The sequence below is a fragment of the Manacus candei genome, unplaced genomic scaffold (assembly GCF_025592945.1).
Source record: "Manacus candei isolate 608988 ecotype Guabito, Panama unplaced genomic scaffold, ASM2559294v1 h1tg000025l, whole genome shotgun sequence".
Taxonomy (NCBI): Eukaryota; Metazoa; Chordata; class Aves; order Passeriformes; family Pipridae; genus Manacus; species Manacus candei.
Window position 1 is genome coordinate 4,452,501 of NW_026138073.1, and position 18,228 is coordinate 4,470,728.

At 43.2% G+C, this 18,228-nt stretch overlaps 1 protein-coding gene across 21 annotated transcripts in view; it reads left to right on the forward strand.

Annotated features, from left to right (window-relative positions):
• FOXP1 (forkhead box P1) overlaps positions 1 to 18,228 on the forward strand; it is a 380,386-nt gene that overhangs the window by 344,318 nt on the left and 17,840 nt on the right. For 18 of the 21 annotated variants that reach the window (XM_051788661.1, XM_051788668.1, XM_051788662.1 and 15 more), the window contains 4 exons: positions 4,799 to 4,882; positions 13,330 to 13,531; positions 13,641 to 13,720; positions 14,366 to 14,467. In XM_051788661.1, coding sequence (XP_051644621.1) covers positions 4,799 to 4,882; positions 13,330 to 13,531; positions 13,641 to 13,720; positions 14,366 to 14,467 — 468 coding nt within the window. The remainder of the gene's footprint in view (positions 1 to 4,798; positions 4,883 to 13,329; positions 13,532 to 13,640; positions 13,721 to 14,365; positions 14,468 to 18,228) is intronic. The other 3 variants (XM_051788677.1, XM_051788679.1, XM_051788680.1) reach the window with 1 other exon arrangement.

The following is an 18,228-nucleotide window of genomic DNA, read 5'->3' on the forward strand; positions in this document are numbered from 1 at the left end:
AAAAAATGTACAGTCTTCCTGGTAAACTGAGATATGAGATAATCTTTCACCAAGGTGCAGTAATATTGAGACTGAAGGTAAATCTAGATTCTTCAGTAACAGTCAGCTTGAAAAGCATTAATCCTTCTCTCCCACAGCCACTGAGAATGGCTGTGCCTGGAACTACTGGTGGATGCCCTGTGTTAACAGTTGCACAGGACAGTGATATTTGGTTACCACCCCTCCATAAGCCCTTGACAATACTTCTGAAAGGTTTATCAGCAGTGCATTCTGCTAGTTGCTGTAAATGACTAAGAGTTACAGCTTCACACCCATTTGGTGCTGGGAATGCCCCTGAGCTTGGAGTCAATGCAAGGGAAGGCAGCATAAGGTCCCCAAGACGAGACCATAATTTCAAAGGGGTAAGAGTGCCAAAAAGTTATGGATTTGTTTGTGACAATCTGAGAACAGTAGGTAGAATGAACTGGAGACCTAATTTAGAAGGGGATGATGATAACAGAGACCATCTATGTATTGGCCAGCAAGGACAGGTGGAGGAGGAGGGTGGTCCTACTTCTGAAATGTACCTGTAACTTCCCTGTTTCCCTTCTCTTTTCATCCCGTGTACCAGTCCTGTGATAGTTTAAAAATACCCTGTCTAAATACATTCAGGGATTTGTCCTCCAGTACCTAGTTTGTGTGGCTGTAACCTGTTTTTGCACAGAACCATAATAAAACCAAAAGTCTGGCCCAACAGTGAGGTGTTCAGTGACATGGTCTGAAGACCACTGACCTCACATAGTGGAGCATCACGAAGACGATGATGCTCCCCAAGCCCTGTGGAGGCTGAGTTGTGTGAGTTAGATACAAAAGGGAGCCATAGCCTCTCCCAGTGACCCACAGTGCTCAGCACTGGTGAGCAGCTGTGCCTTACAGTGGAGCTGTGAAGTATCACCTACTGTTCAGACTCCAGGACCATGGCAGGATCTACATATCACACCATTTCATGCATACACATCAAAACAAATTCATTCCACCTGACAGGCACACTTCAGGTTTTGAGTGTGATGGACCCAAATGCAAACCTTTTCCTTTTTTTTTCTTTATGCTCTTATTTATTTTATGCACAATAGTTTTATCAGTGTTACAGACAGAGTTAAGTGTAATATCTTTTAAAGAAAGTAATTTTTAATCAAAATTTTGGAAAGAAACAGGTCAGATCTATTTTGTGTTTGATTACAAATGCCCTTTGCAAAAATCTTGAAGTTGGGTCTCAGCATTTCCATCACAAACATACTTAAAAAATCACAGACAAGGTAGAGATCTTCTCATATTTCACTTTGTTTAAACCATCTTGACATGATCATTTGTTGCTGTTATAAATAGTGAGAATTGGGCTGCTGGGTAAAACACAAACACAGGAACATATTCCTATCCCTAACTAGTTCTTAGCTGGAATAGAACATCCATTTTGCAACACCACCTTTGAGTGGGAAAACATTTCAGGATAGCAACAAGGCTATGATAAGTTTAGAGAAATGTCTTGCAATGGGACAAAATTAAGAAGCTGGCCATTTTCATTGCAGTGAAAACACTGCTTGGGCCTGCTTTCTTACAGCATCCATTGACACTCTTGGCAAGTGGATCCTAAACCTTTATAGTGCACAACCTAACTAGGCATGGAATGGGAGGGCTGTGTCTTGGCTGCCTCTTGCATCGCCCAGGAGTGGCTTCCTTCTCCTCTGTCCTTGGTCTGTCCAAAATCCTGCTGCTGAAGTGCTCTCCCCTTTTGATGTTACTGTGCTCCTGTTGAATGCCCTCATGCTCATTTTCCCATTTCTGCTTCTTGCCATTATTTTCCATCTGTTTTTCCTCCTGTGCAATTTCTCCATCATCTAAGTCTCTAATGCCTTTTCTCTGGTTCCTTGATCACCCTGTTGCCTTGAGCCCATTCTGGCCTGTGCTTTCTGTGCTTTCCTCTCCTAGCTTTCCTACTGGTGTAGTTTTAGGATTTAACCTCTCCAGGACAAGGTTTGTGTCTTGGCATCCAAGCTCACAAAGCTTATTACCTTGCTCTGGGTGTGTTTTCTGTTGAACCCCAGTTGGGCACCTGCATCATGCTTGTACCCCCAGAGGTGAGGGAAACCTCACAAAACCAGGCTTATCATGGAGAACTGGGTGGCCATCTGAGAACTCCCACCGTGCAGAGCTTTCCAAATGGATACAGGAAAAAAGAAAGAGGCTTCAGATGGGACTATATTATTTTCCTCATACGCCCTGTACAGAGCAGATCCTTACATCCATGTCAGAACTGTCCTTGCTGAACAACACTATCAGTTGACCGAGAGCATTTTCCTGCTTGTTGACTAATAATCCCCGTTTCTGGACCATCTGCACTCCAGTGGGTGCCACAGTGAGAATTTGCTCCCACCAGTGGCCAGGCAAGCCCTCGTGGCTTCTTTAGTATGACCCCACTGACCAGAGAGGCTACTAGTGACACTCTAGTTTTATATCACTAGTGCTTCCTGACCTAAGGGAAAAACAGTTTAAAGAAATTCTTCAGATTTTTTAACTTCTCTTCAGTGCTTTGAAACCGAGAGACCTCTATTTTTCATAATTTAAACTCCTGCCTAACTGGGTGAGTGTTTGAATTCCTAGACTATGACAAAATGCTAGCGTGTGTCTGCCTGAAATGTCGAGAGGATCTTTAATAACCTCCATCCACCAGTTTCGGCGTTAAAAGCATTGCTGAGACGATGAGTGAAAACACTACAAACAAGGACCCCGGCGGTGGGGAGGGGGGTGCCCCTCTCCCCGCTCCCCCTCGCCGCGGGGGCCGCAGGAAGCGCGGCAGGGTGTGCCCTGTGCTGCCCGGGTGCCGTCCCCTCCTGCCGCCGTGCCGGGGCTGGCAGGAAGCTCTCAGGTGCCTGCCTTTTGTTTATTTTGGCTACGAGATGTTGTTCTTCTGCAGTAGCCTGCGGACCAAAATTTAATGCACAGATGACCCCGCCAAGCAGCCCGTGTGCCCGGCGACTGTGAGGAATGAGGGATTGCACAACAGAGCTGCACGGAGAGCACAACTATTTCTTGGCTTCACTTGTTTTGTGTGAAGCATGGCAGCTGAGGGGTGAGCCCTCTCCTTCCTCTGGAGAGGTCCTTGGAGGACTCTCAGAGGGAGAACTTTCTCTGCAGCGCTTCAATAAGAGCCCATCACTGCCATTCGACTCTTCTGTGAGGGGGCCAACGCAGATCTGTGATGAGATTGCAGGAGATCTGCCGTAGGTGCCAGGTTTTCTCTCTTGCCTTTGAGGTTTTTGACCAAGAAAAGAGCAGCCATTTGAAAAGCCTGGTGATTTTTGCTTTTGCGTTTCCAGAACGTGCAGTGGTGACACCATTTTTTCCTTTATTTAATTCCTGTTTTGGAAACTCACGTGCTGAGTTTTATCCCATCATGATGCCTTCCTGGCACTCTCAGAAACCCCTTGCCTTGAGAAGAGCAGGACAACCTTGACCATAAGGTTATGAATGGGGATTTATGACCAATTTTCCTTTTATGTACACTTAGCCCAACTTTACTGCTACAAACAGATGACGATGATAAGGTGGGCAGGTTGTTTAAAGTTTTACTGGAATGCAAGCGCAGTTCTCCTTTTGGCACCAGGAATCTGGCTTGTCTAAAGAAAAAACTCAGCTCTGCAAAAATTGTCATTTGTAAGAACCTGATCCAAGTCCTGTTGGAAGCAGGAACCTTTATGTTGGGCATGCAGATTAATAGCACTCAATTTTCATTAGTAGTATTCTTAATATCTTTCCGCTGTAGTTTTTTTGAAGAGCGGCTGGAAAAAGTCATATTCACACATTCAAAAAATTCCTTGTTTCCAAAAATAATGAAATTTCGTATCTATCCAGTGCACTGAAATGCATTGGGAAGCTGACCTGGCTATGGATGCCTGCAGAGATCCCAGGACTCCAGCTGTGGCCTGGTGTGGATCTCAACCATAAAATGCAAGAGGCATCTAGACCAAGAGCTTTGCCCCAGCTCTTGGGCCTGAACTGACCGATGAGAAAGGGCAAAAACATTGGTCCTGTGGCATTGGGTGCCCCAGGATGAGTGCTCTGGGGTGATTCCTCCTGCTTTCAGCCTTTTCCACCCCACTGCCCTCAGGATTATGCCAGAGGGATGCTGGCAGCTCCCAGAGCAGGACCTGCCACTCGCTTGGGGTGCCCCTGCTGAGGTCCCAACTTGGCTTCCCAGGGTGACCTGCCAAGGTCTCTGTCACCTTCTCGAGTAAAATCCAGGTGCTTTTGGAGCTGATGCTGCCTGATGAGCCCCCACAGAGCTGCCTCGTGTGGTTTAACCACCACTGTCTGCGCTTGCTGCATGTGCCACAAAGCCTGTAGATGACGTAAAGCCACAGCCCATCTGTGCTGCTTGTTTTCTGGTCTGAAAGGAGGAAAATGCATCCTGGAGCCACTGCCCTGCTTGCTTTCTGCTGCGCCTCCTGAGCTGGAGTGGGGCTGGTTAATAAACATGATTCACTGTTGTCTTTTAGCTGTCAGGGCTGGAGTGAAGCTCTTGGTGCCAGCAGGTCTAGCTCTTCTCACTCGAGGGCTAATGCATTTTGCTTTGGGAAATAGTGACACCCAGCACCGCACGTTAGCTTTACCTCACGAATAGGCCATATACAATTTCCAAACTACTCAGCAATAAAACTCTTCTGTCTCATGCCTCGGTGCCAGCTGTTTAATTAGGAATAAGCAGAGGCTGGGTTTTATTTGTGCGAGTAACAGAGGGTATTTTTTTTCTCTCTCCTTTCAGCTTGCAAAAGATAAAGAGCGCCTGCAAGCCATGATGACACACCTGCATGTGAAGTCAACTGAACCAAAAGCCACCCCTCAGCCCGTAAGTACAAACTCGTGCCGAAAACAAAAAACAACCCTCACAACAGACCTCTCTTTCCTGTTCCCCACTGGAGTCTGGCCCACTCCAGAGCCGGGTGAGGGGAGGAGATGTGCAGTTGAGTTTTGTCATCCCTCTCTCTTCAGGGAGTTTCAAAGTCAAATTTTGTTCTAAAGCTGATGCACTGGGCTTTTTTCTGGCCTCATGTACTAGCCTGTGAGTCACTTTGCATCAGTCTGACTGGGATGAAATCTTAGGAAGTGTTAGGAAGGAGTTGTAATTAAATTATATTTAGTATATTTATTTTGCTTTCTCCCTGCACATTTTGATGATAATCACAGTTACCCAGTATCAGGTTTTATACTGTTGAAACTGAGAAGTGAAACCTTCTCCACCCCAGATTGCTCTTTGAAAAAGGGGAAGCAGGGGAAGTAAATGGCTTTGCAGCCCAAGAAAACTCCTGGATACCCTCAAACCCACGCAAACCCCCCATCTCCTTCCTTGGCTGAAATGACTCTTCTTCAGGTGTTGTTTTCTCCCAACCTCTTAATGCTGTTCCTTGGAGCTTCCAATGATTATTCAAAATGGAGAGAGTGCTTTGCTTCTTGATTTTAAGATTTGTAAGATTTAAAGGTACACTGGCTTTATTTGATTTTGCTTTGAGTCATTGTGTGAAAATTAATTGAGCGTTGACAATCTATAGTTAGTACCAGCAATTTTAATCAATATGCAATGATGCAGCATAATGACAAAGTATTGGTTTATCTGTTTTGACTGATTTTTTTTCTATAAATAAAGCAAACACACACCCATATATGTATGATTTATGGTGATAGAAATAAAAAGGAGTCAGACTATTAACCCAGCAAATATGGTAGCCTGCCAAGATGCAGTTGGTAGACAAAATTAATGTCTGAAACAGAACACATTACAGAGATAGAGAACATAAAATCATTAAACACTTTGCGCACACATTTTTACTAGAAAAGGATTTCTCAGTTTCCATGTAGTTGGAAATAAATGGTTGCAGAAGTGCATAGGGAGGCTACTAGACAGAAAATTGCAGGCTATTCAGCAACACTGGAGCAGATGTCAAAGTCAACGGGAAATTTCCTTGCCTTTTTGGAGAGAGTTGAGTGGTACATATAAACCCTTCCATTTAAACTGTAGAGATGTCTAAAATTGCCTGATCCAGTGGACACCAGCCCTCTAGAGTGGAATCTACTGACAGTGTCTATAAAAATAGCATTCTTCCAGTTCCTCACATCCATCTCAGCCTGAATGCAAATACTTCAGCGCATTGTTGGCAAAGTGCGTAGACCCAACAGAACGGGGAGGAGGTTTGGTTTCTATAGCTCTTACCGGATTAAAAATTAAAACAGCGGAATAATCTGGGAGTCTCAAAGCACTCTGCCTTGAGGCCTTCCATAACAGCGGTGCCCCTCAGGAGGAGGGATTACAAACCGAAGGGAGGAAATCGTCAGAAGGCGAGCGGGGTTTGGCAAAGGCAGCTCGTGACCGATGCGCGGCCGCGGAGGGCAGGAAGCTTTGGCGGGGCTTGTAGGCTACGGAGATACCAGGCGGTGTCGCCATGAAGATTACTGTTAACAGCTAATAAACAGGGAAAAGCAGCGGAAAAAAAACCTTGAACGCAGGGGGAAAAGGGCTGTCTTGATTAGTGTTAAAAATGTTTTACATTCTGGAAAATTATAGCTTTGTTGGGGACCTCCTACTAAATTTATTTTTAACTGCTCTATTGAAAATTCTGTACCACTAGTCAACATTATCTCTCAGTTGCTCAGCACAGTGTTTCTTTATTAAAAGAAATAGGCATGAATATTTTTGACTGAAAAATTAATAGCTTTTGAATTCATACACAGCAGGTTTTCTTTTGCAAAGAAGTCCAATATCGCTGCACAGCACTTCTATAACCATTTATTTAGAGTCCAAGTCAAACCTTTGACAGCTAGAGCAGTGTTACAAGCCAACATAAAGAACTCCAAGATGTAAACCAACAATAGGCAGTCTGTGTGAGGTTTGCCATTGTCAAATACATAGATTGTTTGGATTAGTTTATGTAAATGTACTGTTGTATTACCCTTTGGAAAAAAAAAGATCACATTTGTGTATGAAAAGTGGTTTCGTTCACAGGCAGCATTATAAATTCCTTATCCTTTAACTTACATGTTAGAAGTAAAAATTGGTGCCTGACAGGCCTATATTGTGTGGCACTCTGTTGTTGGATTGAAACTGCCTTCTTTTCATTTATTGAAATATAGAAAAATTTATTATAGATACCATCTGATAAATCAGAAATTATTAAAATATGTATAGGTGAAGCATTTGAAAATTAATTATAAAATGTAGAAGTATAGTGTTTTGCATAAATTGTGCTTTCCTAGTGAAAAAAATACACAGGCATTGCATAGACTCTGTTAGACCCTCATCCTTTTAACTCAGTGGGATAGGACTTTGGTAAAAAGATCTGATGACCATTATTGCACTGCAAAGTAGTCTTTACATCCAGTAATTAATTTTTTTTCTGCCAACATAACTAATGCAAGGTGTATGTTAGAACTAAAATATTACGGTGCTTTGGTGATTTTAAAGGAAAAGGCGGCTGTGAATCCAAACATAGCAGTGAATTGGGATTTAAAATTACAGCCTTTTCATGACTGAGGAAATGTTTTTATTCTACTTAAAGGATCTTAATGCTTGTTTTAAACTATTTTGCTACTGGCAGGTTATATGGGTGTCTGTGTTAACCACATGCCATGTGTAATCCACACTGACCAGTGGTACCATATTTATTTGCCTTTTGGGCTCTGGGCAGTAGCTGAGTGGGTGGTGTTGGACCAGTTGGACCACAACCAAGTTCTTGATGGTTGTGCATCAGTTCAAAACCCAACCCAGCTTTGGGTAAGGGTTGCTTGTCTGGTTTAGCCATGTCCATCCATCTCATACCCACCTTTGGGTGGCTTTAGCTTGTTGCAGTAATATTGAGCTTAAGGGTGGTGGAGTGGCCCCTGCATTTTAGCCCATCCAAATATCTGTTCATTAAAGTTCTCTAGACCTACTGAAGCTGATGAGATTCAAGCACCTTCCTATGTAGTGTGGTGGTAGATGGCCCACATCCCTGGCAGATGGGTACCTGGGCGGGGAGGTCGCTGTCTGTGCCTGGTGTGCTGCTCCCAAGGGGCTTCTGGGCAGGGAGGAGAGGGTGTGGAGGAAGAACACTCCAGGAGCTGGGGCAGTGCTCAGGACGACCTTTAAAGATGCCCAGCTTTATAATGAAAATGCTCAATGGCAGCACTTTAAAAAAAAATTGAGGAATCTCACAACTTAACACTCAGGGCAGGCAAAGTTGTTCCTCTTTGTGCTACACGTGTTGTTTTGGTGGGACTAAAGGCCTGACTCTAGTGAGAACAAAGCTGTCTGAGACAGAATATGCTGTGACGTGTTCCGGTGAGGTGAATTTTTTTCAAGGTAAAAAAACCAAAACCACAACACAAAAGCCGGAACAACAATTTCTCAAGAATTGTCACCCTGGTTTTGCTATTAAGAAACCTTCCCCGACATGCTCTTTTCATCGGTGTTAGCCATCAGCATAATAGGTTCAAATGGAAATGTGCTTTCTTTTGGGAGGATTAACTTATGTCGAAGTTCATAGGAAGGGAGGGAGAAGGAAAAAGCATCAACCAACAAGTAATTCTTCATACTAGGTGCTATAACCATCTTTTAAAAATAGAAAACTTTTAAAGACACTTTGGCACTTTAAATAAGATGCACTGCTAGATATCCCTTCTTTAATGTACCTTTTTTTCCCCTTAACCATAGCAGTTATGATTGTTTTGAAATACTGTTTTTAGCAACTGTAATAACAAAGCATTAAAAAAAAAAGAGTCTTTTAACTGTTGAGGTAATGACTGAGCATTTTAGCTGCTGTAGCCGTACTTTATAGTTTGAAAAAATAACGATACGCAGCAATAAAGAGAGATTCTCAAGCACAACAAAAGCTGTTTTTATATACTGGTTTTCATTAAGTCTCTCTCCTCAGCTTCAGTTTCCTTAGTATTTCTGCCAATAACAACACCTGCTAAGTGATTGCTGCCTGCCAGGCTCTGCATCCAATACACTAATGTGTCCAGGCTGAAACAGGGAGAGGAAGACACAGCATTGAACTAAGTTTTAGGCCGAGTATTCACTTTCTCTCTCGCCCTTGGTGTTAAGAAAATGAGTTTCTGCTCCAGAGTATTTCAGTCCCAGGAACTCAGTGCAGATAAATCCTCAGCTCCAGTTGGGTCCAGAGCAGCAGCTTCCATCACAGAGGAGTCACTGCCCTGCAGCAGTGGGTATGGCCCCACCGTGACACTTAGAAACATATATATATATATATATTTCTTCTTTTAAAAGAGTTTGAGGGCTATTTTTATGTGCAGCCACTATTGTCATGTAAAATGTTTACACAAAAAAAAAATCAGACTTAGCCCTAGTGGGAGAGCCACTTACTGGAAATCTATTTTACAGAGTGAAGGAGAGGGTTGCCTCTGTGTCTTGTTTATACCTAAAGAAAAAAGAAAATGACTCAGTTTTCACCTTTAATAGGAAGACATGACTGTTTCTTGAAAGGGAAGGTTAATAATAAAATCCTAAGCAGGATATTGAACGCTGAAACAATTACTGCATTTATGATGAAGTCAAAACAGTATGAGGAAATATTCTCAAAAACCAAAACTGAACGAAGGAACCAACAAGGTTCAGTGATTGAATTTGCAGAATTTTAGGACCTGAAACTGTTGTGGGCCTTGGTGGGTTTTCCGTTGGTTTTTTTCCTTCTTATTTTTTGTTGGATTTTTTTTTGAAGGCTGGAAGAAATCCTCCCTTCCCCCCATCCCCAGTACAAACATTACAAAAACATTTAACTCCTTGGTGCAAGGGTGTACTCAGAGAGCACCCACGTTGTGTCTTGCTGCAGTGCAAGAACACTTGAATGTTGAAGTTCTCACTCTGTGACTCGGGCTCCCTTCCCTCTGCCAGCAGCGATACCTCATCCAAAAATTACGGTATATGGGAAACAGGCTGTGTACAAAATACCAACTCGAACAACTTTTCTAATCATAGTAACTTGTTTTTAAATAGCAAATGCAAACAGGGAGAAACCGTGTCGAGTTTCCATCAGGAAAAGAAACCCTCCCAGCCCAGTCCCTCCCTGATCTTTGCCCTGCACAGTCATCCATGGCCATTTCCACGTTTCTAATTGACGCCAATATTAAGATTTAATAGTTTACCATTCAGATTAATAATTCAAGATGGCAACAAAACCAACACCATTCATAATTTGTTATTCTGCTCTAATTCACAACCGATTTTTCAGCCTTGGCGCTATCGATGCAACAAAGAAAGCAGCAGTGAAGGCTGCGGAGGGAGCGCAGCCCTCTCCTCCCTTACCCTGGCTCGGGTTTGGGGAACCCAGCTGGAAGAGGAGCATGTCATCAAATAAAACACGGAAAAAGGAAAAACTTTGCTAGCAATGGACAAGGTCGTGTTTCATTAACTTGTTGGTTCAGGCTCACAAATGGTCGTCGGAGGTGAAACGCGGCAGACTCGCTGCGTTCCAGCTTTTTGTTCTCTCTTTCCTCACAGACTGCAGTCATGTTTAATTTGGAAACTGGGCTCCTTTGGCAAATTAGCAATTAGAACAATTTTGTGGGAATATGTATATGTGTCATTAGGTTTCCTGCAAATTAATAGCGAGAGCAGAGGTCAGGCAGAAATTTTCCACTTGACTGCAGCTCCTCTGTTGAGATTTGGCACTTTGTTTTGGAACGGCCACAGCTGCTCAAAGCCACAGTCTTCCTTTAGGAACTGTCTTTTAATTAGTTTACCTCATAGCCATTATTACAAATATTACTGCCTCCCCTCCTTGAAATAAAATTACTGTTTCTACAAAATATTCCGGTGACATCTTGCACCACTGCACATTGATGGTGGGGTCACTTGGATGCAGCGTTTAATCATTAGATCACCTCCATAAGCATCTCCTAATTAGAGTCCTTACAATACAATTTTATCTGGTAATTAGCTGAGATTGGCTGCTTCCTCTGTAGCTTATTAGTGGCAGCCCAGCAGTGGGTGTGAATCACAGTGTCATTTGTCAAGCCTGTTAAAGCCCCCCCCCTTTGCTCGTCCTCTTCTGTGTTTATTCCTCGTCGCTACCTACGCTGAAAAGCCTAAAGAAATTTAACTTGATTCAGATTCTTTAAGCAGGGAACACTGACCTTTGTGGATCCTTTCTCACAGTTCCCTAGTAGAAACAGATTAAATGTTAAGTTTTTACATGCTGAAAAAGGAAGGGGACTCTTTTGAAATGGAGTAGTTGGAGCCGTAATGATGAAGCAGGAGCAGTGATCTTTCCAACAGGAGGGCCCGGCTGCTGAGCCTGCGCTGAGAAGGGCACTTAAAATTGATGCAGATTTCCTCGCAGTTATTGGACTGTTAAAATGTCCATTTAGAAACTGAGATAAAATGCAGTAGATTTAATTTCATGGTGAGACCTGTCAGTTGCACTATTATTATCATCACTGGTCCTTTTATCATATGTAATAGATGGATAGATGGATAACAGGGAGACATTACTATCTGTATGTCCCTAATCAGTGTCCTTAAATCATGCCAGTCAATGAGCGGACTGGGCAGCATGTGGTGGCAGTGCCTGGCACCATGAGGTTTTAAACAGGTGAGCTCAGCTCCAGGCTGCAGGTAGTGGTTCAGACCAGAATAGGACTCTGGGAAATCGATACCTGTATTTAGCCACCATCATCCCTCTCTGGCTTCACACTCTGTGGCTTTGCCACAAAGTGTTAAGTATTTCCCACTGGAAGGCGAGTTGTTTGTAAGCACCTGCACAGAATGTTTGCAGGTCTGCTGCTCACCACCTCCCGCCCTTGGAGCACCATTGCAGCCCTGTGGCACCAGCCTGTGCTGGGTGTTTGTGTCCAGCTTCCCTCAGCTCACTCCTTCTCACCATCGGGAGGGAAAAGCAATCACAATTTATATTCCCTCAGTTGCACCCTTTCTGTGGGTGATGGGCTTTTTGCGTTGGTATCCTCTCTGTAATGCTACAGCTCTTTATTTTCCACTACCTTTGTTTTGGATAAATCCTATTATTTTTATAAAGAAACGTTATTTGTGGCTATTAACTTGTATGAGGGCTGCTAATAGGAGTTTTCTTATCTGGGTACTTTCATACGAGGAAAATTAATACAGTGCCTTATGGATAAACATGAGATATTTGGGGGCATAGCTGCATCGTGTGCCTTGCCTTCATCTCTGAAGGTTTAATGTCCTGCAAAAGAGGAATTTTAATCACGAACAAAAGTTGTAAAATTCTGGCCCTGTTAAATTCAGTAGGAATTTTGCTACCAACTTCAATGAGGTCAGGATTTCACCAATATTATTTGCAAAACTGCCTAAGGGAAGGAAATGTGAAAGTAGTCAAAGAGCCCTTTTCTCAGTCTTCTTCTCTGATGTTGTAGTTAAGGGATAGGATTGTTTGTTTAAAATACTTCAGCAGGAGTGACCTATTGAGACTGAGCGTCGTCTTTCAAAGGACGTTGTAGGGCAAAAAGAAAGGGTCGGGGAGGAATGTGGATGCTGGTTATATAAATAGGGTTGTGTATCGAAAACACTCTGGTTGGAGCTGGGTTTGATACCCAATCCTGGGGGCAGGTGTGTTTTACAGCCTGCTGGGGCACGGTGCCACATGAGTGGGGCTGGGCTTCGTGCAGGTAATGCTGATGCCTTCGGTCCTAGGAGGAAAAGAAAGAGTGGTGCCACTTGTGCTGGGCTGAACGCTCACAGTATTTCATGCACTGTGATTAATTAAATTATTCCAGTGTTAACCTACTCTGGGCTTTGCTTTTAAAATGGATGAACAGAGAGGAGGAAAAAAAAAAAAAAGAAAAGCCCAAATGCTGAAGAGAGATATTGCATTTCTCCCTAGCACGTCCCTAGGAAAGTCTTGCCTTTTATTTTAAGCCTTATGCCTTCAATGAAATATCCAAGAAGACTGATTAGAAGCCATGCATAATGATGGAATGGAAATCAGAGAGGTGTGGGGTTTAGACTGTGAAACAATGAAACTTGAAGTAAAATATTAAAACGATTATGTACTGTGCGAGATCTTGCTTTAAGGTTTGGATAAAAATTCGTGATTTGTACTTCTGGCAGCAGGCTACATTGTTCTGTTTTTTAAACCTATTCGGAAATGTATATATTTATTTCCCTTTGGTGTCTCCTAAAGGAGATGTTAGAGCAGCACTTTGTGCCAAGCGCTCGGGCTGTGGGGTCTGCTCCGAACTGAGGGACACTCCACGTGAAGAATTTTCTCCGCAGCCCTTAATTATCCGGAAACGCTGTTTGTAACAAAACCCTCGTCCTTCCCTCCGCAGCTGAATCTGGTATCGAGCGTCACGCTTTCCAAGACCGCGTCCGAGGCGTCTCCGCAGAGCTTACCTCATACTCCCACCACCCCGACTGCGCCCATCACTCCCGTCACGCAGGGGCCGTCAGTCATCACTACCACGAGCATGCACAACGTCGGACCCATCCGGAGGCGGTACTCGGATAAATACAACGTCCCCATTTCTTCAGGTAAGGGGGTTCCGGTGGCACAGCCCCCCGTGTGATGGGGGCACTTGCTGTTGCCCGTGGCCCGGTGGCACCAGGCTGTGATGATAACAGAACAACTGCTCTTATTTAGCAGATATTGCCCAGAACCAAGAATTTTATAAGAACGCAGAAGTTAGACCACCATTCACGTATGCATCTTTAATTAGACAGGTAAGCTGAGCCAAACACACGCGTTCGGATTAGGAAAAAAAATGCCTCCCTATATGTGCACACTCTGGATTAAATAGATTTTCAAACCTTTGGTATGTAAGCATGCTCAAATGCTCAAACCTTTACTATAAGGGTTTTTAGAACTGCAATATATAACATAATTGCTTTTGATTAAGTATTACAATACGATGTGATTATTAGGAAATTCATTTCACACAACAGTGAAAATGAGCCTGTTTAAAGATGGCAAGTCAATTATCACAAGCTACAGTAATCTCTGATCCCTAGAATTAATCTGAGCTCTAAATAATTACTGAGCTTTAATCAGCTAGTGAAATGTTTTGCATTTCTCTTTGATTCTGCTTTATGAATGACTAATAAATTAATATTTCTGTAAGGAAACAGAAATAAAAACTCAAAACAATTAGATAATTCCATTTTGAATTTTGCCATTGAACTGTTAAATACAGCCATTAATCTTAGTTCATATTGTGAAAACCCTCCTTCGGATTTTTTTGCTCCAGATCTCTTCTTTTTCATTCTTTCTTCCTTTTCTTCCCTTTTTGTGTGGGGTGAAGTAAAACTGTGAGTGTATTTTGTACTGGCGTGCTCGTAACTGATCTTGCAATCGCTTTGCTTCACAAGGCCATCCTGGAATCTCCCGAAAAACAGCTAACACTAAATGAAATCTACAACTGGTTCACGCGAATGTTCGCTTACTTCCGACGCAACGCGGCGACGTGGAAGGTAAGCCCGAACCCACCTCTGCCTCTTGCCTTTGCTGTCTGCCACGTACAGAACAGGCACTGCTGATGACATAACAAATTGTACCGACATGTGGACATGAAAATTTAGATCGGCAGTTTTGACACTCGCTGGGTGCCTTATCTGCAGGAACAATTCGATATTTGGCAGAAAAATTCTTCTGCCTTTGAAAACCACTAATTGAATCCCCATTATTGGCTTTTATGTTCTGTGATTATGCCACGAGTTCCTCTGTGTGGTTGCTACGAGCAGGGAAACTCAAGCCCTTCAGCTGGAACGTATTAGAAAAGGGGAAAAAAAAAGTAAAAAAAAAAGTTCTTGTGTCAGTAGAAGATATACTGTTTGTCTTTTTAGTTATGCAGGCTGTAATCACAACAACCACTTCTTTTCCCTAGGATCTATAGATCAGTGGATTTCTTTCCTCAGTCAGTTGACTCATAACTACATATACAGCTCTGTTACAACCTTCCTCTCTGTTTTTTTTTTTAATCACACAGCAGAAGCTTATTGAATGTAATATGCAAGAAGCAAACTCCACAATAAGAAATGTCTTTAACAGAAATAAACTTGGGTTTTGGCACTTCAGTTTCTTTCCATCACTACCACAGATATTGTTAGGTAAAAGGTTTGGGGAGTTAATTTTATATTTTGGAGGGGCCACTCTTTCCCTTATATATAGCACTTTAATATCCACATTGGCTTCTGAATCCAGTGCAATTACTAATGAATGAATCAAATAACAGGATCTTGCATCACTGTAAAACTTGCACCCTGGTACTTGGACCCCTCTTAATCTAGACAGCTCTCTTCCTCTCAGACAACTTCAAATGACCAGGTAGGATGAATAGGTCCCATACATGCTGTCCCATCAGCTCTTTCTGTTTTCCCTGTCTCAGCCTGCATTTAGGATTAATTCCTTCAGAGGATGGAGCTAAAAATGGTCCTTGGAAGTTAGCTTGGTTTTTAGTGGCATGGTTTGCTTTTAATTCAGATCCCAGCTCAATTTTGTACATATTCAAACTTGGTCTAGAAGCTCTTAAGTTCAGGAAAAGTTTCTGTGATTGCTGCTTTGATTCTTCCCTGTAGTTGGAAAACATGAGCAGTGTTTCACTTTGCAGCTTCCTTACTATCCAGAAAGGAAATTAACTTTCCCTGATTTAAGATCCTTTTAGACCTGCCTGTCTTTTGCTGCTGGAGTGGTTCCAGTAGGACTTTCAGCAGCTGCAGGTGTGGGTGCTAAAGTAAAAATCCTATTTAGTTCCAGCAGCAAAGGGAAGTGGAGGGAGGAGTGGAAGAAGGCAGCAGGCAGCCCTGGCTGTATCTCCTGTGAGGCTAGTTTTGGGAATTAGCTTTTTGCATCCCATAAAATCCAGTCCCAGAAGCCACATGCAGATAGAGAAGAGGAGCAAAGAGGCTGAGCTACAGATCCTCAGGCTTGAAGAAGGGCAGGGTGTGTCCTGGGGAGATCCCTCCTTGGACACCTTGACTTTCTGCAGGTGTCCAGGTCCTGTTTCCTGTAACAGGGAAAAGGAAAACTTCACCCCAGATCCAGCAGCACCAGCAAAATTGACAACTGTTAGGAGTAATGCAGGTTTTTGTGCTGGAGACTGCTCAGATTTCTGCCAGCCTTCAGGAACAGCAGGGATGAAAATGCAGCCCTGGATTGGCATGATGGGAAGCCCACGGGGCGCAGAACGAGCACAAGGGGCTAATTGCAGAATCAGAATAATTTGAATATATATGTGCTGATTTGCGCTCACCTTCAGCTAATGCTTAGGGGGCGTTTGGGTCAGGGTTTGGTGAGGGAAGGCTTCCCTGAGCCCTATTTCAAAAACACAGAAGAGTGCAGGAATAAAGACCTTTAAAAAATGAACCTCTTTCCCAAAATGCAGTACGGCTGAGCCTGAGCAGTTATTAAAATAACAAACCCTTTCATTTACTACATTCAAGCATGTTCAGGGTAATTTTTCTGCAAAAGTGGCTTGCATACAAATATTTTTAACAAGGTAAATATATAATCTTACAATAATAGCTCCTAATTTTTCTGTTAAGCTGATTGCTGGGGGAGCACTGTGAACTGGTTCTGACAGGTCAGAGGCAATGTCTGTTTGCTTTTATTTTTTGGAGTAATTTGCTGGCACTGAGTCACAGCCATGAGGCACAGGCTGCAGGTGTGGCTCCAACACGTTGGGGTATTGTTCAAATAAAACTGTTAGATAGCAAGTATCCAGAGGCAGGGGAAACACAACAATTTCTTTCTGGCATGAATTCCTTAAATAAGGGATCACATGGAAAATAGGAAGTGAGGGCAACACTTCGTGGATGTCTTGTAAACACTCGTCTGTTTCAACATATCAAGAGCCCGATCCTGCAACCTTAACCATCAATTGCACATGGACTTCAAGAGAACAAGAACAGACTGTAAAGTATTTCTCCAACATTAAATTCATTTAAAGGAGAACACAAATATTTCTGCTCAACCCTGTATTTAGAGACTATTTACAAACTCCGAGGACTCCCTTCGCTGAGCTTTGCCGTGTGTGTTTGATCAACTGCTGTATGAACCACAAGATCAGTTTTCACTGGGGGAAATAGTGTTATTATTCTTACATTTTGCTCCAGACTTGACAGTGTTCCCATTTTCACAGGAAACTGCCTGAGTTACCCAGATGTGGGCCAGCAGCCCTGTGTCGGGTTGCACTAGTGCAGCACCCACCAGCAGTTGCTGAGCTGGCTGATTTTAGCTCGTAAGGTGTGGGGCGTTTACATGTTTTTCCTCCACCTCAAAATCAGAGATTTTGCCAAAAATGTCAACAGTAGTGAAATCTGGAAGAGGTGGGAGGGAAAAAAAAATATCATTAAAAAATAAGAACAGAAGAAAGTAAGAGCAGAAGGAAGCAGCTCTGATGGACAGGTTGATTTTCTGCTAGATTTTCTGCCTTGCTGAGAGGGAAAGCATATTCAAGGTTTATTTTTCCACCAGTTCAGAAGCAGATCAGTGTGGAAAAGCCGAACTGCCTGGATTGGGCACCTACAGCCAGAGGAGATGCACTCAAGCATCTGCTGAGCAAAGGCAGTTCAAAACCCAAATCTTCCACCCGTATTGGGGTGGAAGTGTGAAGACTGCACTTGCCATGGCAGAGAATTGGAGGAGAAGACTCTTTGCCTTCCCCTCCCAGCACACACACCACCGCCTCCTAATTTCCATGACAAATGCTCTGTGCATACCCTTTGTTTGCACAGTGATTTAGACATTCATGATTAGAGCTGCCTTTCACCATCCAGTCCCCATGTTCATGAAAAAAAGGATGATGATGATGTCGGAAGGAAAAAAATTGTCGTCTCCTGGTTTCCTAGACCCAGGCCATGTGTTTGGCTGGCTTTATGCCTGCTAACGAGTCAACCAGATTGACTGAATCAATGGTGCCAGTGAGAATGGAGTTTGTTCGCCTGCAGATTTTCCGCAAATGGCTTCTTCTGTTTTCCTGGTTTCCCAAGCAGTGCTGGGGACAAGCTCCATGTACAAATTCCATGAACAATGGCTTTGTAGAATCATAGAGTCATTTAGGTGGAAAAAATCCTTTAAGATCATCAAGTCCAACCATTGCAGTAGGGTATTTGCTCAAAAAACTCCTGAAGCAGGGAAGGAGCATGGCACTCAATTTGAGGAATAACAAGGCTCTCATCACCATCTCAGAGGGAGCAGGGATGGAAAAGCCAGCAGCCTGCAGTGACATACTGAG